We start from the raw sequence: 23,098 nt of genomic DNA, 5'->3' as shown, positions 1-23,098 counted from the left end.
TTAAGTAGGTATACGCAAATTGAACCTCATATCCCATAAAATGGTTGCTAACCGTACAAAACTATGTAGGTATAGATTTCTACACAAAAAGTGTTACATTTAAAAACCTGTTCAAATCGTGGTTCGAATATCAAATCTATAATTTTCAGATCGTACGAGTTCTATAAAAGCGGCAAGAGGCCGCCACGCGCGGCGGAATGTTAAAAATGTTTATTTAACGGTAATTTATAAGTTTAACTTCTGCTTGCTAATTCGATTCTTGCTTGGATATAACCAAACTGTGTGGGCTTATTTTATGATAGCTTACTTCTATTTCGACCTTTATAGTTAGGTAAGTAAGCATAAATATATAGATTTGTAGTCAGAGCACTCATCTATAGGACAAAATTATTATTATTGCACATATTTTTCGAAGAAACAAAAGCTAGATACTTTGACTGCAAACAGCCAAGTTCGAGACGTGTCGCACGTTCGAATCCCGTGTACGACAAGCTCAAGTGTGTACTACAAATACTTATCTCTGAAACAAGTAAAAACAAAAAACATACACAAAATTAATGTGTGCATGTATGGTTAGAACGCGCAGCACGTCGCTACCAAAAACTAGTCGACTGGTCCGTCAAAATGTTTATTATTCTCATTGAAAGAAATAATTACAAAACATGCAAACTTGAAACAACATAGTGTACATCAATCATTCGATTGGTTGACTTTAAAGTCAAGAATTAAATAAACACAAACGTTATTTAATTTTTCACTTCGAATATATTTAGACATGCATGTCAATAACACATATTTGGACGTCATCTGTTTTTTATCCGTTGAGAACGAATCAGCGCTTGGCTTACCAGTACGAATCCTTCATGTGCTATATAAAAGAGTATTGTTTGGATAAAAAAAATAAATGTAGCATATAAGTACCTATGTTATTCTCTATCCCTGGTTACACACCTAAGTATCTCTACTTGATAAATACATACATTTATTCAATATCCTGTCTCTGTGTAATGAATCTAAAGAGAAGCGTTTGAAGATTCTAGTAGTCTGTGGAATTCGTTTTATTTCATAACCTAATCAAATTAAAAGAGGTTAACAATCAGTATAATCTACAAGTTAAAAATAAATGTTACCAAAGATTAAATGAATAATGAAATAAACCTACCTTCGTAACAGTCGTTTACTTTTCATTGTGTGGCTGTATAATAAAAATATATGTTTTATTTAGTACCTGAGCAAATGGTTTAAAAAAAGTTAAGTACCTAACTTGTATTTGTATAAACTCATAAGAATAGAGATGCCGCGATATAGTCGTCCTCTGTAGAGCTAAGATAGTAATCATATTCGATGTCTTGAACTTTAGACTTTGTAAGGGGGCTGATTCTAAAAGAAATAAATGAATAAGTAGGCTAAATATACAAGTTAAATATTGCTTAATAACCTACTTACTTAAAAAAAAAGTATTACGTAAATGAATAAGTGTAGGGGCACTTACACAAGAATCTAATAGACTTTCATTCAAACCTTCCACAACAAGACATTTATTCTAATGCATCGCTTCTACCAATTTAGTTAATTACCTACTTACTTATTTTGTTTTCGGTAATTTATGTATTTGTCTAAATATTCACGAAATTAAAGTCGCCATTTGAAAAACTTTTTACGAAATTTTTTTTGTTCTACGGTTAAGACACTTCGACCGCCACCGTTGCTATCCCAGCTTTGTTAAGCTACAATATTTTTTTCACAGAATAAGTACAGTACCTTCTTCAGTATTGTTTGCACATCAACCATCAACATCAACCATACGATAGCAGGTGGTAATTTCTGTCACAGCTAAAACCGCCATAGACCTCATGACCTCTTGCTTCAGTATTTTTTTTTCTTGAGAAATTCTCTGATGTGGCAGTGTTCCTCACGATGTTTCCCTTGGAAGTTTTTACCAAAGGATAATAAACCTATGAATTAAAAAGACGTTGTAAGCGTCGTTATGAAGATTTGTTTTTTTTCTGGTCTGTCAATAGTTTTAGCACTCACGCAAGTTCTCATTTTTGTAACTTATTTAATGTCTGCTCTATTAAAGATTTAATTATAAAAAAAATTAAGCAAGATGGTATATAACCCAAACCCAACCTCAAAAAATGGGCTATCTATCCGTGAAATACGTTTCAGGTGCTCCTGAGATTAGCGCGTTCAAATAAACAAACAAACAAGCAAACAAACTATTCAGATTTATAATATCTATTAATACATATTAAACATTGCCGTTTCAGCTTACTATAATATAAAAGGTATGGTATAATATAAAAGGTATTATAGTATGTCTAAGTTCTGTTTTTTACTGCCTCACTATGATTGATAGTTCGAAACAAAGTCTATCATGTGACATCCTAGCTATATTTTAATAATGACGTCATCGCCAATACCGAGACGCTGCGATAAGAGGATCAAAGTCCAAAAGTAATGTTTTGACGATGCAAAATGCTTATTTATACAAACAAAGGAAAATGTAAGTCACCGAATTACATAAGCGAGCAAAAGTCAATTGTAATTGGGTTAACGTAATTAATGTCTCTGTGACGTTGTTGTTTTAGCTAACTTTTGCTTTTGGTCGCTGTGGACATAGGAAGTTGATAAAATTTTTCGCCAGTTAACAAAAATAGGAGTTTTTGTTATACATCTCTTTACCTCGGCTTTGGCCCTTTTGGATGTCGGATTTTTCTACCAAAAGTTTGACTGTGTTGATTTACGAGTGAAGTCAACTTCGTCTAAAATTATGAATTCTAATTGGTCAAGCCGTTTCAGCGTTAAGAGGTAACAAACTAACACATAAACCTTCGCTTTTGTTAGATTTTTTGTAATAAGTACATGTAAGACCAAAAATATAGCCATCTACATCCTATATTAATACATAATTATATTTTAATTTACCGCAGCAATCATATACGCGATTCTTTTTCCTTTTGATTCCCAGTGTGGGGAAAGCAACGCGGTTCTGTGACAATAGAGAGTCTAGAGATACCCCTTACCACCTTAGGGTGTAGGGAGAGTAGAAAGGACTTGCTCCATGAAGTGTAGATACATGATACCTAGGACGCAACAGATAACAAATAAAAAAAACTTATCCGTTTACGAAGCGCAAATTATTAGTAAGAAAGAATGAATTCCATTTGAACCAAAACAATCGTCGAAATGGGAAAAAGCAAACTTTGTCTCACTAATAAGGAAAACTCTACCAAAAAATTCCAAAAATTTTCCCGAAGTAAACAAAAGAGTAACCAGCATACCTATTTGATATACAAATGAATACAAAGAAGCAAAACGAATGAGTAATGACGGAAGTGAAAATAAATATACATGAGCAGTACCGCATCGTAGCGTTCTTGGTATGAATGTGATGACCGGGAGCGATTACTGGCTGATAACAACAGATAACGACTCTAAAGATATGAGGGTTTATCTCGATGACTCGGGTAAGAACGTTTCCCCATTGTACCAGATCAGTGACGTCATATAGAATACGGAAGTCCTTTGTCATTTTTGAAATCTATTGATTTTTCTATTGTGTTTCATTTGAATTTGAAGCCGTAGAATATGTTAATGTATGATGACAGGAAGTCTTGTGATGAATGGGTCTATTTTAATATTTTTTTTGATGATTTTTTGTCAGGCCTAAAAATATGATAGAAATAGAAAATGACAAAACAGGATAACATTGCGCGCAAAACCGCGTCAATGACGCAGACCTAAACGGAGATGGGGGATGACCTGGATTCGTCTTTACCGAACTGGACCCTCGCGGCTCATGGGAGAGACAAGTGGAAAAAGAGTAGGCGGTAGGGCAATGGAGTCCCATTGCCCAGCGGGGGGACATTCCAGGCTAGCAGTAATAAGACTAAAGACTGTCTAAGCTGTTGAATTCTACACAGACGTTCCCTCAAAACATCCATCCTTTTTGGGCAGGCACGCTAAAAGATAACCGCCGGTGGCAACGGCGATATAGTTCAAAACTTTCTCTTTATTACACTTGGATGTACGTAAAACACTTCAGCCTAGGTTTTACATTAAATAACCGTGACTGATACCGTTTTAGCACAATCAATAGTCAACAGTTTTAGTGTGTGAGTACGCAATTCTGATGGCGTGATATTACCGTTCTTATCAATATAATATGACTGCCATTCAATTGTTTATTTATATAATGCACGAGTATAAAAGTCATGATGAAGCTTCTTACGTATTTCAATAAATTTTCCATAGGCTTCTGGAAATTTAGACTTTTGGAGCGATTACAAGTTCCAGTTTCAACGACTGCGCGGATAGTTGAGTGGTTGAGGTCATCACCAAAGCTATGGAAGGCGACGTGTCGCGAGTTAGATGCTCTGATGTGGGGGATACTTTGTATGTTCCACTAATATCTTACTTCCTTAAGTAGGACCCGCTAAAAATGCATAGAATAATTATGTGCAGCTTCATGACGAATGTTTTTGATCAGCTGCATTGTAAGTATCTTCTTTATTTTTGCTACGAATAATACATAGGTATTTATTGCTCTCGTATCCTTCATAAATTCATAATTATTAATGATTATCACTTTATTTGCCCTATAAAGCAATAACTTACATTCTGATATGATATCAAAATTATAAAACTTTGTAGTATAAAAGAAATACGGAGAATTGTGAAGACATCTAATTGATCACCCAAATCAACCAAGGTAAGAAGTTTACATTTATAAATATTTATTGCTTAATTTACTTAAAATTTAAAGATATATTTTTTTTAATATATTTGGAAAATTAGTGAAAAAAGTACTATTATTATTGTTTTTTTCTCTCTTCATAACTTTTATTCTTTTGGTATAAATTGGTTAAGAATAAGTACGATATTTAACGGGAATTTTTTATTGCAGAAAAAATATGAAATTCTTCGTAGCATTCGTCGCCCTCGTGGCAGTCGCCGTCGCCAGCCCCCTGGTAAAGCCCGTCAGCAGTGACATCGAGGCTCTGGAGGCTATCGTGGCCGCCATCAACAGCCCCAACACCGACCCCGCCACCGCCGCCCTCCTCGAGGAGCAGCTTCAGGACGTCCTCGGATCTCTGGACCTCCACCCCATCTCCGTTGGACCCGCCATCGTCCTCCCCGAGCCCATCGCTGTTGGACCCGCTATCATCCCCGAGCCCATCTCTGTTGGACCCGCCATCGTTGACTTCCCCCTCCCCGAAGGCGCTCTAGCTCCCATTGTTGCTCCCTCCCCCGTAGCCATCATCGACGGACCCGCCCCCGTCTCTGACTCCAGCAGCGCTCCTCTGGTCCAGATCATCTTGAACATCAACCAAGCTTCTGCTGGTTCCGTTCCCGTCGACGCTGTCATCGGTCACGAGCCCGTGCAGGTTGTTGAGACCGCTCCTATCCCCGTTGAGCCTGTCCAGGTTGTGGAGATCTCTCCTGAGCCCGTCCAGGTTGTGGAGGTCGCCCCCGTACCCGCTGAGCCCGTCATCATTGGAGTCCCCGTCATCCCCTCCCCCGCCATCACCCTCCCCGAGGAGCTCAACTAAGAAGTTAAACATCAGTTCTCACGATTATTGTTTCCAGAAATTGTATTTTTACATGTGATTCAATAAGAGATTTTAGTACTTATAACTTTGTATTTCTTTACAAATACCTACTTCCTCCATTTCTGAGAATAATATCACTGCGTCTGGAATAAACGTTGAGCATAATAGAAGTTGAAATAGGAAGTTGTTTAAGTTGACTTCAACTTCTCGACTGGTCTTAGAAAAAATACTAATCACCAAAAGTTTTTGAGAATGTAATGCACTATTTCTGTCTTAGATATCAACTTACGTGATTACCATAAAATATTGGTATGATAAAGTGCAATGACTTAAAATAAAGTTAGAGCAAGCATCTCATTGGATGGGCAATTCTATAGGAAAGTCTTTTTCCTACGTCGACCAGCCTAGCCTTAATAGGATAAAAATTTGGATCGATTTGATCGAATTTCAGTTAAAATGCTAGCTTAAATTTTGTTGGACATTCAATATTTTTGTTATTTAAAATAAAATAAAACGTCTCGCGCCAAGCAATCAAGCCACACATGCACAAAGACATCTATAATCAGAACAAGCATTCGTGAATTACACAATGTTTGTCCTACGCGGGGATCGGACCCGCGACACCACGCACACAGGTTTTCACGTGTCGACCTCAACCACCCGGCTATGGCCAGAATTTTGTTATTAAATAGCAGTTTAAAATTTTGGCGATCATTAAGATATTGACTATTATATATTGCATCTATAGATTTAAGATCATTAAGATTTTTTTTTATCGGATAACTATAAAATATAATCGTGGTGGCTCGACGGTTCCATAGGCAGATGCATATGATTCACATAGTTGCATGTTCGAAGTCAATATAGGTAAAAAATATACTGCAAGCAAACATAAGTAAAAGAAATTTATACATGTTTTGCTCTCGTCAAAAAATCAGGCGTTACAGTCATCTGGGTAGCCGCAGGCGCTATATTTTTAAATTTAATCTGGTTAAGTGTGTATGTTTAATAAAGCAGTATCAAAAGCCCCCTAATTATAGCAGTATAAAAGTCCCCTCAAAATACTTTAGAATATGGGCAAAGGTTAGTGGTCATAAAATCCTCAACTTATTTAATAGCCACTCAAATAATCTAGCTAGCGGTTAAGTGTAAGTGAAATATGTTATTTTGACTAATATGTGTTCCAAAAAGATGTCACAGAAATAGCGGCCGGTCCGCCATGTTTTGGTTTGAGGGCTACAGACATATAATTATGCATGCAACTAGGGATGGAGGAGAAATAGAGAGGGTTCCTAAATTCCTAGTGATGTTTTGTAAATGAAATATCATGTCTTTACTATGCATACAATATCTTTATAAAAAGGCGTATATTTTGCAATACATATTTAGTTGAAGTCTGCGGGGAGAGGAACCACAGGGACGGGGAGAATGGGATCTCCGATGCTGATTGGTTCAGACGGCACGGGGGCCTCGTCAACAACTTGCACAGGCTCAGGGGCGATCTCCACAACCTGAACGGGCTCCACGGGGATGGGAGCAGTCTCGACGACCTGCACGGGCTCGGGGGCGACGACGGGAGCAGCAGAAGCTTCCTGGTTGATGTTCAGAATGATCTGGACCAGAGGCGATGGGTTGCTAGGGGAGGGGGCGGCAGGGGCGGTAATGACGGGTTGGGGAGCAATGACACCAGCACAGGCAGAGCTGACGTCAACCTTGCGGAGCATACCGGAAGGTGGGCAGAGTATTGGGTTAAAAGCGGGCGTAGGGACGGGAGTCATGATTGGTCCATCGAATACGGGAGCGGGAGCGGGTCCAGCGGCTACAGGCACTACCAGGCCATTTTGGGGCGCGGCGACGGCCACGGCCATCAGGGAAGCGAACAGAACCAGTTTCATGTTTGCTGTTGAAGGAAGTCAATAAATTAATATCTTAGAATTGGATCAAAACGATTGAGATTAAACAAAATCTGACTTTTGTGGAATGCGAGTATCAATCAAATGTACTGAAATGTGCGAAAAAAATATGACATACCTGATTGTTGTGAGGTGTAGAAACAATATGGGTTTTACCAGCTTTTGATATTTTATATAGGTAGTTCCTTTATCATAACTTCCTGTGATAAAGCGAAATCGTTTATTACTATTATTGAGATGGTTAAACATGTACTACTTGTATAATAAATGCATAAATAGATAAACAAATGTAAGTTGTAAATAGATATGGTTTTATTGCATCACAAGTCTGTCATCAAGTGTAGAAGCCGATTTTTTATCAATTTCGCCATACGTTTTAAGTATTGCACGAGTATTATGATTCAGAGAAGAGAGCTGATGATGTGAGGGGAATAATGATAAAAGTTATGTTCAGTTAGAGGTTCCGAGCCTAAGGCTAAGCCTCTTTATACTAGATGTGTGTAACTAGATGACTACCATTTATATCCATACAACAAACAACTTTTGATAAGCTCAAACAATCGTAAGGGCTTGACGGCTTAATGTTTTTAATTTTCACATCTATAATTAAAACGTTTGACGTGATTCGTTAATGTGCATTTATTCCCATATTTACCTCTATTTTATAAGCGGTTCTGCTAAATTAATTAGTGCTTCCAATGATAATTAATTAAGTATTTTTATTGAAATTAAGCTGCTCGAGGGCTAACGTGAGGTCTAAAACAAGGCCCTTGAAGGATACCAATTTAAGGGTCTTTGTAAGACTATGTTTTCAAACCTAAGATTATATTATTCTGATTGATATCCATGTGCGAATGATATATGCATTATTTACATTTTTTTTACCGAATAAAATTAGTCAATAGTATGTTATAACTGCAACATAAGTTAACGACAGAACCAAAAGCTTTTGACAAGTCAGTGAATATGTATCCACAGCTTCTTAGTTTTATTCTTACATTTATTTATTCGCCAAATGCGTTCCATCAGAAGAGTGATTTTAATTTATTAGCATCTTATTGCATGATAAAAATTGCTTTCTTGTTGTTATTTTATTTGCATTCACCTTTTGCTTTGAATTTTAAGCAAAACATTTTGTACCAGATACTGACGCCTTAAAAAGGCCTTGCAAAGTTCAGTTTTAAAAACCTACTAAGATAGTCATTTTTAGATTCTGATGAAAGCAATGCTACTACACTAGGCTGATATCGTTTTTACTGCTGAAACACCGTTAAGGCATATTTTGTGTATATATAAACAGACAAACACGTGTTATCTGCTTTAAAACTGGTGAACTTCATATTTTATAACGTAAATAAGACAAAATATTAATAATTATGTAACATTTATTTATTGGGTCTCATTGATTCGATTGTCTTTAGTTGAGTTCCTCAGGGAGGGTGGTGGCGGGAGAGGGCAGTACAGGCACTCTTTTTCATGCTTAAATAGACAGGAGTTGTAGACAGAGTATTTTGGAGTTTTTAATTATTGATGAAGAATCGAGGTTTTGTCTATCGCTTAGTTGAGTTCCTCGGGGAGGGTGATGGCGGGGGAGGGGATGACGGGCACTCCGATGATGACGGGCTCAGCTGGTGCGGGGGCGACCTCCACAACCTGGACGGGTTCAGGGGCGACCTCCACAACCTGGACAGGCTCCACGGGGATGGGAGCAGTCTCGACGACCTGCACGGGCTCGGGGGCGACGACGGGCTCAGGTGCGACAACGGGAGCAGCAGAAGCTTCCTGGTTGATGTTCAGAACGATCTGGACCAGAGGAGATGGGTTGCTGGGGGAGGGGGCAGCAGGGGCGGCAATGACGGGTTGGGGAGCAATAGCACCAGCGCAGGCAGAGCTGACGTCAACCTTGCGGAGCAAACCGGCCGGTCCACAGAGTATTGGGTCAAAAGCGGGCATGGGGACGGGTTTGATGGGTACATCAAACAGGGGAGCGCGAGGCGCGGCGACGGCCACGGCGATCAGGGAAGCGAACAGTACCAGTTTCATGTTTGCTGTAGAAAAAAATAAACGTAAGTACTTAGATAACGTTAATTAAAAACACATAAGCTAAAATTATTGAGATTGAAACAAAAAAAATCTCAGTTATTAAAGGCTTTACAATGCCAGCAGAATTTGAAAGACAGACCAACCAAAAAATAATTATCTACGGATGGGAAATCAGTGTGAAATCGGATCAATTAGCTCGCTGTTCTTAGTCTTAAGGGAACCTTTTGAAACTATAAAGTATAGCGACTATGGCAAAAAAAAAAGATTAGGCTCAGGATGCTTTGTATCTTCCGCTATTGTTCCATTTATGTCGTAGGTAGAAGAAGAAAAATAATACGACTTACCTGTTTGTATTGCGAAGAAACAATGTGTGTTTCAAAAAAGGTTTACCGTTTTATACATTTCCTTTATCAGAACTTCCTGTGATAAAGTAAATATTGTATGGTTATTAAGATGGTAAAATTAGTCCTACTATTGTCATAAACGCATAAATATAAATTATTTACGTTGTAAACTAATACAGTTTTATCAGGTGTACCTAACGGCCAAATTTGTATGAGACCTAGCCAACCGATATTTTATACTAGTGGATTCTAAAACATCATCGGCCTAGCCTTTTCCCATCATCATCAACTAATAGTTTGGCAAAAAGTTTTAAGTTGAAAGTCTCTGGGGCTTAGATTAAAAAGTGTTGTACTTTTTTTATTACGTTCAAATCGGTAGAAACATAGTCATGATCAGCCTAGCCTTTTCCAAATAAGATTTTGTTGACTTCCCATCTTATATCTAATATCTTGTAGCTAAGTGTTTTACAAGAAGCGACTGGCTTTCAGACCTCTTCAACCCATATGGTACCTGGGCAACACGATACTGCTTGGTTAGACTGGTTTTACAGAATTTCTAACTTCTGACTACCCATAACGACTATCAAATGTTTTAATAAGAGAAGGGACAGACAATTAAACGTGCCTTTCGAAACACGGAGGAACTCGTTATGACACCTATCTGCGGACCAACCGAGCCATCAACTTGTGCAGTTGTAGGTTAGCTACGAGCAAACATATAGCATACGTAAATATATGACTGGGCCGCGTTAAGGCTAGGTTAAGGGTAGGATTCTGATCCTTGCAGAAAAGAATGTCCTTTATATTGGTATAATCCTAGGTCGATCAAATCCAGAAATTTCCACTTAAGAATATAGAGGAGTTTTCTGAAACCATGACTGAGTTATCATTGCAAAGAGTTTTCCATGTAGGTATTAATCCAGGGTGATAGCTGCCTCTGTATCTCCGGACTCTCTTCCCTCTCTCTCTCCCCTTCTCGAGGAAACGTTCAATCATGCGATTCAGGAATTTTGTTCTACATTATATACTTCCGGAGATTAACGTATTAATTTTGATAAGAAATAATACCTGGTCCATAAAAATAACCCACATAAGAGTTATTTTTTGTGTGTGAGTAAGTCTATCTAGAAAGATAGTAGATTTTTTGGAATATTTTAAAAGAAAAAAATCTGCCGTTCATCTCTACTTAACTTTGGAATAGAGAATCGATAGAAATTGGTCCATGGACTGGTTCGATCCCAGCGTCGGACAAACAATTGTGTGATACTCACCGCTAGGCCGGATTCTAGGTGTTTTTGAGCAGATGACTTGAATATCTGTAAAACCCTTAGGATACAAGGATTAAATTCCTAAACCCTTAAAAATAATAATAAAGTTCTCAACAAGGCCTTTGTATGTTAGACCTGTGTACTCGTGAATCATCATCATACCTCTGCCCTTATCCTAATTATTATTTGGGGTCAGCGCTAAATGTCTTCTCCTTCCATCCCTTTCTATCTCACGTCATCTCACAAGAAACACCCTGTGTACCCGTGAAAGCCTTAAAAAAGGATCGGATCTCTTCCCCTGAAGTTATTCCGTGGTAGAAAAGAAATAATATTAAAGTAAAATATCGTGACATGGCTGTTTTGCGATTGCGATGCGATTTGTTGATGTTTCACATGTTACACGCTAAAAAGAGTGATTTTCTTATAATTCCCTCACTTTTATGACTTGATGCCATTGTTGTATATTGTCTTTAAGCTCTCTTCATGGCCTTATAGCCCTTTTCATTGGGATACACATTAAATCTATCGATCGATTTAATTTTTGGGACGTATTTACGCATCGTCCCTTCAACAGCTTATGTTTGCCATAATGCCTAGAGAGCAGATGTATCGCTATTATCTACTTTTTATTTTCACTGTGCTAAGTAATCGTATGCATCCTATCACGGCTAAAATATTGTAAATTATTTTCTACCTACTTTCTTGAATTGCTTTTCTTTAAATTCCTAGATCGTGCGAGTTTTATAGACATTTAAGAAATCAATGCTTCGAAATGTTGTGCTGTTTAGTAAGTCACAATATTTAAGAGTAGGCCACTCTTAAATATTGTGACTTCCTTTCGGGATAAATGTATTAAGGCCTGATCGCACGGGAGCTTTTTTAACGCGCGTTTAAAAAGCGTTCAAATTGAACAAATGCATTTCCAAGTACTTGTTCATACGTCGGTGCTTTTAAAACGCGACGCTTTTTTTATCGAGTAGTGTTGAGCGCTGGTCGTTGGGTGCTAAAGGGAAATGCATTTGTTCTATTTGAACGTTTTTTTAACGCGCGTTAAAAAAGCTCCCGTACGATCAGGCCTTGTAAGAGTTAAATCTTTAGTTAGAAAATTTGCTATTGTGATACATGTGTGAAATATCGAATTACATTGGACTTTCACATTTGTTGTGTTTTAGTTGTCCTTTGTTTCTAAGATATTGACGATAGTACCGAGTACCGTGTACGTAGTGGCACGGTGGTCTCAAACATCTTATCCCTTAAGTTTTTTATTGTAATATACATAAGACAAAATACAAGTAATAATAATTGAACGTTTATTGATCAGGTCTCATTTGGAATGAAATGTGTCTATACATCGTATCTTTAGTTGAGTTCCTCAGGGAGGGTGATGGCAGGGGAGGGGAGCACAGGCTCTCCAATGATGACGGGCTCAGCGGGCACGGGGGCAGCTTCCTCAACCTGCACGGGCTCAGGAGAGATCTCCACAACCTGGACGGGCTCCACGGGGATGGGAGCTGTCTCAACAACCTGCACGGGCTCGGGGGCGACGACGGGCTCGGGGGCGACGACGGGAGCAGCAGAAGCTTCCTGGTTGATGTTCAAAACGATCTGGACTAGAGGAGATGGGTTGCTGGGGGAGGGGGCGGCAGGGGCGGCAATGACGGGTTGGGGAGCAATGACACCAGCGCAGGCAGAGCTGACGTCAACCTTGCGGAGCATACCAGAAGGTGGGCAGAGTATTGGGTTAAAAGCGGGTGTAGGGACGGGTTTGATTGGTGCTTCAAATACGGGAGCCATGATTGGTCCATCGAATGCGGGAGCGGGAGCGGGTCCGGCGGCTACAGGCACCACCAAGCCATTGCGGGGCGCGGCGACGGCCACGGCGATCAGGGAAGCGAACAGAACCAGTTTCATGTTTGCTGTTGAGGGAAGGAAGACATTATCAATACCGATCAAACGCACTGAAGCTGTAGCGCTTGTATTTCATTGAAATTTTAAAATTAATCAGGGGCACGGCACTCACAACATTAACTTTAATAATAAAGAAATTGCAGTTAGACCTTAGACTTGGCACGGATTTGTCTAGATTTCATTACATTTTAGAGATCAACCAGCAGCTCCATCGAGGCTTGGCTAGTTTTTGCATGATGTTTTTGGTGGGATAATACTTTTCAAATTATCTTTGTTCTAGAACTTTTAGGGTTTAAAGCTATTATAGGACTTACCAGATAGTATTGTGGAGAAACAATGTTGTTTTCAGAAACGTTTACCATTTTATATAGTTGTTTTATCAGAACTTCCTGTGATAAACGAAATTTTGTATGTATGTAGATTATTAAGATGGTAAAATTAGTACTTAGGTACTACTAGTGCAATAAACGCATAAACAGAAATGACGTTGTAAAATAGTATGGTTATGGTAGGAGAAAATTCTAATAGTTAATGTTTATCAAGTGTAAGAAGGAAGAAAAGAAAGAAGCAGGAATTTGGTAGGTTTCTATTTAATAAATTTTATCTCTACCACGGGTTGCATATGTGGTAAATTTTGAGGCTTCGTCGCAATGATGTATAGCGACGAAGAGGTAAATTTACAAAAAAATATGTTTATTCATGCGTTAATAAAATTAAGCACATTTAAAATTCGATGTAGTGCTAGACGGATTCGTCACTCTGGATCTAACTCCTCACAAAAAGGCTAAAAAAAAAAACAAATAGGTTCGGTAAAAAATAAATTTGTGTGTACGATTAGACAGACGGACAGACAGCGGTGCCTAAGAAATACTGTTCTGTTTTTACCCATCATTAACAGAACTAGAAAGTTGTAAATACATGAGGCAGTTAAAATAACGAATACAATGTATGTTTTATTGTATATCTCTATTATACATTGATTATAGGAAGTAAAATGCAATTCATTACAAGGTAATTAGGCCTACGTCAAGCAAGGCGTCTTCCAGACCTTACATTGGTCCCAAAATACGGCTTTGTGAAGTCACATTTTGTAGGATAAGATAGGTTTGATAGGATAGGTAACAACAAATTGTAATTATCATAACATATTCTTATTTTGCATATCTATTAGAATGTATTGCTTATTTAATTCTTTACTAACTATATTTATGTGTTTCTATAGGTGTATCGTTTCTAAAGCTTTCTATAGGTCCATATTCAAAAATAACTTTTTATTGTATCGGAGTTTATGTAGATTTTAGACTTAGGTATATGTTCATTATATCATTAAAAGTAAAGAACATATCATCATCGGCCTTTTCCCAACTATGTTGGGGTCGGCTACCAGTCCAACCGGTTTCAGCTAAGTACCAGTGTTTTACAAGGAGCGACTGCCTATCTGACCTCCTCAACCCAGTAACCTGGGCAACACGATACCCCTTGGTAAGACTAGCCGTCAGGCTTCTCAAACTTCTGACTAACTGTAACGACTGTCAAAGATGTAGGAATAACAGCCGGGACCTACAATTTAACGTGCCTTCCGAAACACGGAGGAACTCGTTATGACAAAGATGGTCACCCATCTACGGACCAACCGCGTCAAGCATAGCTTTACCTTTGATCGAATCACTTATGCGGTTATAGCTAGCCGCATAGCCACATAGCATAGCCACAAAGTAAAGAAAATATATACACTAGAAAAAGCTTTTAGAAAAAAAATATAATGACTGATTTTGGTTTGGTGGACGAGTTCGTATGTTTTTTTTAACCGGTCATAATGATTCGGAGCAAATATAGGAATCGTCCACATTACTGCCCCAGCATAAAATTAGACACAGATAACTTTTGGGTTTTTAGATAATAAAGAGATAATAGTTAATAAAATAAAGTTCGGGACGCATTTAAGTAGCATCAATAATTTATAACTGTTATTGATTAAAGTATGATAAGGTTTTATTTACTTGTTGTTATTCATACTTATATTACAAATGTAAGAATTTGGAACAATTGTATTACTCATGCAGATTTTTTTAATATTGTGATCGTTAAATTCTTCAAGTGTCCTAAGATTTTTTTTATACCAAAATTACAAATACTTAATAGTACTGGTACCAAATAATGATGCATTTGAGCTATCTTGACCACTAGTGGTGACGTAGAGGGCGTCAAACAAAATTGAAAAGAAGGCTTAAATAAAATTGCATGTCAATCGAAAATTGTCTTCAAATCTCGTCAAGTCAAAGTGACGTCACTGGTCGAAAACGAATTTCATTCTCAAAAATTTTAAGATTTTTATTTCATCTAATTTTCATTAAGCCTTTAGATGAACTTCGAAGTATGCTGAGTCATGCTTATCATAGTTAAAAAACCCGCAATCACGAATGTACTCGTTGTGTCGAGGTGGATTCGACAAACATTCAAGCCATATGCACAAAGACACCCAGACTTGATAAGCATTCATGGATCACACAAATGCTTGTCTTACGCGGTGATCAAACCTTCGCAAGATCGCGCACAGTGAGTTTGGTGTGGTGACCTGTTTCATTTGCTACCCAGTCAACTTGCAAGGAGAAGAAAAATGAGTAAAATAGCTACGTATCAGGTTGAAACTGGTAAAAAATTACCTTTTTACAACATTCGGCTGTGACGTCACAAAATATAAAATTAATCGCATTTTATTGTTTAATCTATATTGTTCGATATAAAATTTTGTGGCGACTTATCTAGGATTAACTGCCGGCAATTTATAAGTAGCGCTGTGTATGGTATGTAGATACATGTGAGGAGTATTCATTCATATTTGATGGCACCAGGAGCTTAGTGTATGATAAGGTCTTGAATGGCTTGTTGGTCTAGTGGTCAGTGGCCCTGTCTGCTATCTTGTTCCCTGCATTTGTTGTAAGCAAAATAGATAGATGAAGATTTTCGCAGTTAGTTTATTTAAAAAGAGGTAGCCTAAGGTATAAGAAGTATTTTCATAAACATAGGACGAGGGTTTTTTATGAGAATGTAATTCTTACGTGGCAGTAAGATGCACAATGTCACTCAGACTCAGAACAAGCATTCATAGATCGCACAATTGCTAGTATTACGTGGATCAAACTCGCGACACATCGGATTTGGTGTGGTGACCTATACCATATTTCCCTCCGTGCAAGTTAAACCTCCTTCAATCGTCCATACTGGCAGTTTGGAAAATTCAAGCGGGATATTTAAATTAAGAACAGTTGGTTCAGGATGCCATGTTACTAATATTCATTATTGCGTAATATTGAAGAGAGGGATAAAATGAAGACTTATTTAGTAATTGTGGTGTTAATGTAAACTAACTAGATAATGTGTAATGAATGGACAGCGCAAAGCTTGGGGAGTTTGTTGCGCGGTTTGTTCTCTCCAGCGCGCTTAGCAAACGGTGACGGATGGTTGTTGGGAAAATGTCCAGAATGACATTTCGGCTAGGAAAAACGATAATGACTCTTGATTGAGCGCTTAATTGAACACCATAAGGAATTCAGGTCGGCTATCCATAAGTCGACAATTAAATACAAATAAGTTTATTTAGTTTTCAAGACACGTCACAAGACACCAACATATTTATCACCGTTTATTGTTTTATCGTTCGATTAGAGTTTACGCGGACTTAACTGGGATTAACAAACCGACAGTTTACAACACCTTTAATACATTTATCGCAGGAACAGATAGCTTTAACTATTTAATCATTTTCAGTAGGTGCTATATTTGATGACGTATTGACAAGTTTAATAACAATGAATATGATATGATATATTGCAATAGTTTTGCATCTACTTTGGATTCTTCATGTCTGTTCTCCCATAGAGCGGAGGTGAATGATCCCTAGTAGATGCCCCATCACATTATAGATTAAAGTTCTCAAGAAGGCCTCTGCACGTTGGACCTGCGTCCCCGTTCACGCCTTTAAAAAGGACCGGTTGCCTTCTCATGAAGTTAACCCGTGAATGAAAAGAAATGAATATGATATTATTATGTAAAAGAGGTAAGTTTAAGAGTTGGAAATAAAAGTAAAAATCATATTTTTATTTCGTGTTTTAGTAGTAAGCCGTTAATTAAAAAATCAAGGCAAAAAAAAAGACAAGGATCGGGATTTGAGGGATAGACTACGATGATCTGCTCTGGGGCTGGTTGAATAGGGCCTATTTCGATAATCTGGTCGGGACCTGGCTGCACAGGAGCCAGAATGATTAGGCAACGGTTAGCATTAGAGGGTTTAATCTGACTAGGCCCGGAATCAGAGGAGCGTATGTGATTGATGACGTCAGCTTGCTCAGCGGTGATGTGGGTTGACTTGATGACTGCGGCTGTAGCCACGGTCCCGATTAATGCTAATGCAACGAAGAACTGCATTTCAGGGAACTAGAAAAGCAATAAGAATTTCTATATCTGTGATCCCTACTTACAAATAATGAGGCTGTCTATTGATATAAGAATAGAATAGAATAACGTTTATTGTCTCCGGTATTACAGCTATTACATACATAGAACTATAGTGCTGGAAGCAAAAGGTTCAAGCGTCAGCATTATGCCGAGATCCCTCTACAAAATCGGTTAATTAGTTCCTGAGTCACGACTCATAGATTTACAAACTTAACCTATTAATAAAATTCGTGTAGATAACATCATTTTATTTACTGAAATAATTCTTCTTATTCATCGTACTCTTCATTGCAGAAGGTCGTGTCCATCTTGAGACGCCTCAATGGAGTCTTTGACGATCATCAATTAATTTTCATTGGGTATTAATTCAGTAAATAAGAATCCAATTCTAACACTATGTACTTACTACCTACAATTTTTGACAAAATAAAATATTTCTTTATTCTTTGGTTGACAATGACTTTAAGTTAATCTATTTATACCACAATGAATTATTTATATTGAAGCGAAATAAGAATCGTAATCTTAAATACTTACATTCTGACACCTTTGAGACACAACTTTATCCTCACAAGTCTGTTTGTAATTTAATTTTGATTATGGTAATCTTGGCAATGGTATCTTATATTAATTACCAATTATAATGTCATTATCGAGGATAACTCCTGATTAAAGTAAAAATAATTTTGAAAATTTAGATTGCATTTAGGGTACTATATTCGTCGATATCTATGTACACATTAAAACAAGCTGCAGTAAATTGTTTAAAATTTAAGATTTGACATAAAAAATGCAAGACCATAATATCACGTTATAACATAAAGAGGCATCAGGATAACTGTGCATGATTGTGTGGAACTATGTGTCTCATTCAAACCATTACTAGTCTGGCTAAAGTTGTCATTATCAGAAAAATAAGTAATATCATAAATAATACCAAGTATCTAATATATATAAGGTATGTATATTGAATCACATGTAAAAGTACAATTTCTAGATACAATAAAACGGATCAGAACATTTCTAGCTTCTTAGTTGAGTTCCTCCGGAAGAGTGATGGCGGGGGAGGGGGCAACCTCGATGACTTGGACGGGTTCGGGGGCGACCTCCACAACCTGGACGGGCTCCACGGGAATGGGAGCGGTCTCGACGACCTGCACGGGCTCAGGGGCAACGACGGGGCCAACAGGGCCAACGGGGACAGCAGCACCCTGGTTGATGTTCAGGATGATCTGGACCAGAGCAGCGCTGTTGTCAGGGGCGGGGCCGTCTACGATAGACACGGGAGAGGGGGCAATGGGGGTGGGGTTGATAACAGGGGCGGGCGCGATGGGGAAGTCCACAATAGCGGGTCCGACGGAGATGGGCTCAGGCTTGACACCGAGGACATCCCAGAGCATCTCCTCGAGGGCGGCAGCGGTGGCGGGGTTGGTGCTGGGGCTATTGATGGCGGCGACGATCTCCTGGATCTCGGCCAGCTCAGCCGACACTGGGGTGGGCTTGACGTAGGTGGCCGAAGCCACAGCGGCGATGAGGGCAATAGCAACGAAGTATTTCATCTTGAAAGATCTAATGGAAGAAGAAAAAGCATTAAATAAATTGTTTTTAAGATCGTGACTAGAGACTAGTGCTGTTTTAAAACGTTTAAATGATATAAAATAAGAACAATTTAATGCAGTACTTACTTTTAAGACACCTGACGATGATGATGCACTTGAGGAGTGCTGCATACTATATATATTCCTTCCTATCTAGCTATCTGCATCGCCATAAGAGATAAATATTATTGTGAAATTCCAAAAGTCTGCAGCCCGGATGGAGGGATTAATGGTATTATATTATGGATAAATTTCACCTACAAAAATAAGGTAGCTATATATAAAAAGTATAATAAAATGAAATATGTAAATATAATAATAGTATAATGCTTCAAGCCTTCTAGGCACGTTTCCCGACTTTCTCAGGGATTAACATGTCTTTTTTGACGCTATGTCAATAATTTATATTTTTTATTTACTCCGATTTAGTTTAAAAAATTTGAACTATGCAATGCTGGAGATAAATAGATTTCGAGTATATTTTGTTATAATTATTTATTTTCTAAAAAGAAAAGAAAAGAGCCTATTCAATTTGAGTGCAGAGTTAAACTAAGGAAAGCACCATATTACGTTTAATTTACCTCATAATTAACGACCCTTGCAGCGATGGAAGATGCAGGGAAATGGGAGATGCAATCCCGCCTCCGTCTACTAGTCCAGTCAAATTAAACATACAGTCATTCTAGTTGAAGCATAGAGCTGATGATTATGATAATGATAAAAGATTTTGTTTGTGTAATTAGTTATCACGTCCCTGTATTCTAGATACGATCATTCACAATTTGAAATCCCTGTATTCTTTACCACTAAAACAGGTAAAAGTATCCTTTAATCTTTTTTAGGTCAAAAAGAATTAGGTTATCTGCAGTTTGGTGCTGACAGTGGGCATTGTTGTATTTTTAGGTGATATCATTAATTCTTACAAAACCTTTTAATATAGTAAATTGGGATTATAGTTTTCTAAATCAAACACTGAATATTATTCTTATGTAGATACTTACAACATTTTAGAAGAGGTTACTTAATGAAAGATAGGGGCTGATAAAGCAATCAACTGATTTTGTCTATTTTAATGTACAAGTTCTTGTTGAAAATCCTTCATACGAAGATTGAACGTCATCGAAGAGGTTATTTCGCATTGACATGATAATAAGGCTACACAATTAGAAAAGAGAAAAAATATTTATAACATTAATAATGTATTCTGTGTAAACGCTGCTGTTGAGTTACGCCCATTTATGAACCACGTAACCTTAAATATTAATATCAACGGGCATGCTATACGGAGGAATGAGAATCATATGGTGACAAAGATGTTGGGACTGGATCTGGATAGATAAAGCGGAAGGGGACGACCACAGAAATGATGGATTTACTACGTGAAGAAATATACGGCTGTGAAGATTGTTTCTTGTAAGACTACGTTAGATGTAAAAGGTATGGAAGAAGACATGTTGCGACGACCCCAAATAAAACTTGAGATATACTTATTGTTCATCTGATATCTTAGTTGATACGGAACCCCAAAAGTGAATAGAACGGTCGTTTAGGATTTATATATACTACATGTCATTAAAGAATATAAATTGGTTTTTAGGTCAAACATCCGGTCTTTAATCTTTCAAAAAATATTTTTTTTATGGCTATGACAATAGATATATATTTTGGCAATATAGATTAATTGATTGTTTTCGATATAAATACTATGCAGTTATTGAAAGGTTCAGCTTGTTCTAGTGCCTCACAAAGTAAGTACCTGTTTCTTGGAAGAAAACATATTGAGAGTCTGACCTGTAAAAAATTTGCCTACTGAACCTCATTTGTTTTTCAGAACTTAAAAGATGAAATACTTCGTTGCTATTGCCCTCATCGCCGCCGTGGCTTCGGCCACCTACGTCAGGCCTACCCCAGTGTCGGCTGAGCTGGCCGAGATCCAGGAGATCGTCGCCGCCATCAACAGCCCCAGCACCAACCCCGCCACCGCTGCCGCTCTCGAGGAGATGCTCTGGGATGTCCTCGGAGTCAACCCTGAGCCCATCTCCGTCGGACCCGCTATTGTGGACTTCCCCATCGCGCCCGCCCCTGTCGTCAACCCCACTCCCGTCGCCCCCTCTCCGGTATCTATAGTAGACGGCCCCGCCCCTGACAACAGTGCTGCTCTGGTCCAGATCATCCTGAACATCAACCAGGGTGCTGCTGTCGACACTGTCATTGGCCACGAGCCCGTGACCGTTGTCGAAGAGGCTCCCATCCCTGCTGACCCTGTGATCGTTGTGGAGGAGGCTCCCGTGCCCGTCGAACCTGTCATCGTTGCCGAACCCGTGTTCCCCTCTCCCGCCATCACCCTTCCCGAGGAACTGAACTAAGAAGTTTCCGAAGAAACGACACTTCCGAAATTAACTTTTGCATTTGACCCAATTTAAGTAGAGTGAATAAGAGATACAATTTTTGTTTACTTTACCATTGATTACCCAACCCATAGATGTAATAAAAGAGGACTCACCTTTACCGAACTTTAATCTACATACATGACCTACATACATGGTCTATCTGTAATTATGGAAAAAATGTTCCCAACTTAACATTACGACTTATGGTCGCATTAACATGTCGGTGTGCCTTGAGAATTACAGTGACAAATGGACATCTTGCCATCCTGCCTAAACAAAATGGCTGTAAATGTATACTTTTATCAAGTATTTTTTTTAATGCGGACAACATCATATACATTGTTCTGAACCCAAAGTAAGTTCCTAAAGCACTTCTATTATGGAATTCAGATTCAACGAAGGTACCACAAACACCCAGATCCGCGACAATGTAGAAATGTGGTTTTTTACATTGACACGACCAGGGATCGAACCCGGGACCTCAGAGCTATTGACACCTTGAAACCCGTTGCGTACGCCACTCGACCACGGAGGTTGTCAATAACATTATTAGTGTAGATAACGAGGGAATCGATTGGCTCTTCAAAAGCACTTCCTTCGCTACGCAGTCCGGGGTAGCATCCTGTTCGGGGTGGCACGCAATTTTTGAAGGATTCACTGAAAAGTAGCAGTAGCCTAGCAGTAGTTAGGCTTAATATGTTATAGGCCCTACCAACCCAAACTTAGTGTTAAACATACGAATCAGATCAAATTCATAATCTTTTTAGTTTTAGTAATAAATGGAAGATAACTCATGGTGGTAGAAAAGTAAGTGTAATGATTGCTCTATTTATTAGATATTGTCATCTTCTAAAGGTTCTATTTTGAGCCAGAAAGCGTAAAATGAAAATTACGTACAGTTTCTAGTGAAAAATATTTCTTTGCCACCATATTACTCGCAAATACAACAAGTAATGCTAAAATTAAGTAGTCTAGATAACAGGAGATGCGTTTCGTTCTTCAAACGCACATACCTCGCTAAGCTTTCTGGGGTAGCAGCCCTATTATTGGCAAATATTTCGTGTATTGGACATTCTTAAACATCGAGAGCTAGAGATTTTTTTGCTATGATTTAGACAATTTAGTACATGAATATACGGAATACCACAAGATGACTCGCACATATGTACTCCTCTACGCTAATCTATCCTAACCTTTTTGAAATACATACATTCTTTGAAAATTAACTTCAATCATTCGAACTGTTATTATGTTTGTTAATAGATTTGTAATCGGTCAGTTGGATTTTGTAAATATTAGACACGTGCTCCGCAATCAGAAAGATAAAAACCAGTCAAGTGTGAGTCAGTAAAAAAATTACAAATAAAAACCAATTTGCTAACAACATTGGTTATCCCTTAAACTTAAAACAGCCTGTTTAGTCATTATTTGTTGTTATAGCTGCAACAAAAATACAATGACATTGAAAATACTAACTGTCTGTCTTTGACACTCATGAGAGATAGTCTCGTGATAGATGGACAGACCAACGAATAAGCCGACGTGCCTCAGACAATTTTACTTTTGGTGTACGGGACCCTAGTAAAGTTTTCGAGAAAACAACGGTCTAACGTGCAGAGGGCTT

At 38.3% G+C, this 23,098-nt stretch overlaps 5 protein-coding genes across 5 annotated transcripts; 2 read left to right on the top strand and 3 right to left on the bottom strand.

Annotated features, from left to right (window-relative positions):
• The first annotated feature begins 4,645 nt into the window (after window positions 1-4,645).
• Window positions 4,646-5,637, top strand: LOC113505094 (actin cytoskeleton-regulatory complex protein PAN1-like). The gene is made up of 2 exons (XM_026887611.1): window positions 4,646-4,714; window positions 4,910-5,637. The coding sequence occupies exon 2, from the start codon at window positions 4,917-4,919 to the stop codon at window positions 5,553-5,555; it is 639 nt and encodes a 212-aa protein (XP_026743412.1). The 5' UTR covers window positions 4,646-4,714; window positions 4,910-4,916; the 3' UTR covers window positions 5,556-5,637.
• Window positions 5,638-6,887: 1,250 nt separating this feature from the next.
• LOC113505116 (actin cytoskeleton-regulatory complex protein PAN1-like) lies at window positions 6,888-7,634 on the bottom strand. Its single transcript, XM_026887648.1, has 2 exons — window positions 7,587-7,634; window positions 6,888-7,455 (listed from the first exon to the last, which is right to left on the bottom strand). Exon 2 carries the CDS (start codon window positions 7,448-7,450, stop codon window positions 6,941-6,943), a length of 510 nt encoding a protein of 169 aa, XP_026743449.1. The 5' UTR covers window positions 7,451-7,455; window positions 7,587-7,634; the 3' UTR covers window positions 6,888-6,940.
• Window positions 7,635-8,835: 1,201 nt separating this feature from the next.
• Window positions 8,836-9,542, bottom strand: LOC113505123 (protein FraH-like). Its single transcript, XM_026887659.1, has one exon. It carries the CDS (start codon window positions 9,509-9,511, stop codon window positions 9,026-9,028), a length of 486 nt encoding a protein of 161 aa, XP_026743460.1. The 5' UTR covers window positions 9,512-9,542; the 3' UTR covers window positions 8,836-9,025.
• Window positions 9,543-12,416: 2,874 nt separating this feature from the next.
• LOC113505101 (calphotin-like) lies at window positions 12,417-19,239 on the bottom strand. Its single transcript, XM_026887622.1, has 3 exons — window positions 19,172-19,239; window positions 18,621-19,055; window positions 12,417-12,633 (listed from the first exon to the last, which is right to left on the bottom strand). Exons 2-3 carry the CDS (start codon window positions 19,043-19,045, stop codon window positions 12,483-12,485), a joined length of 576 nt encoding a protein of 191 aa, XP_026743423.1. The 5' UTR covers window positions 19,046-19,055; window positions 19,172-19,239; the 3' UTR covers window positions 12,417-12,482.
• Window positions 19,240-20,814: 1,575 nt separating this feature from the next.
• LOC113505107 (calphotin-like) lies at window positions 20,815-21,539 on the top strand. The gene is made up of 2 exons (XM_026887635.1): window positions 20,815-20,832; window positions 20,916-21,539. Exon 2 carries the CDS (start codon window positions 20,926-20,928, stop codon window positions 21,448-21,450), a length of 525 nt encoding a protein of 174 aa, XP_026743436.1. The 5' UTR covers window positions 20,815-20,832; window positions 20,916-20,925; the 3' UTR covers window positions 21,451-21,539.
• The last annotated feature ends 1,559 nt before the right edge of the window (window positions 21,540-23,098 follow it).

Source organism: Trichoplusia ni, chromosome 2, assembly GCF_003590095.1.
Source record: "Trichoplusia ni isolate ovarian cell line Hi5 chromosome 2, tn1, whole genome shotgun sequence".
Classification (NCBI taxonomy): domain Eukaryota; kingdom Metazoa; phylum Arthropoda; class Insecta; order Lepidoptera; family Noctuidae; genus Trichoplusia; species Trichoplusia ni.
This window is presented reverse-complemented; position numbering and strand designations above follow the sequence as displayed.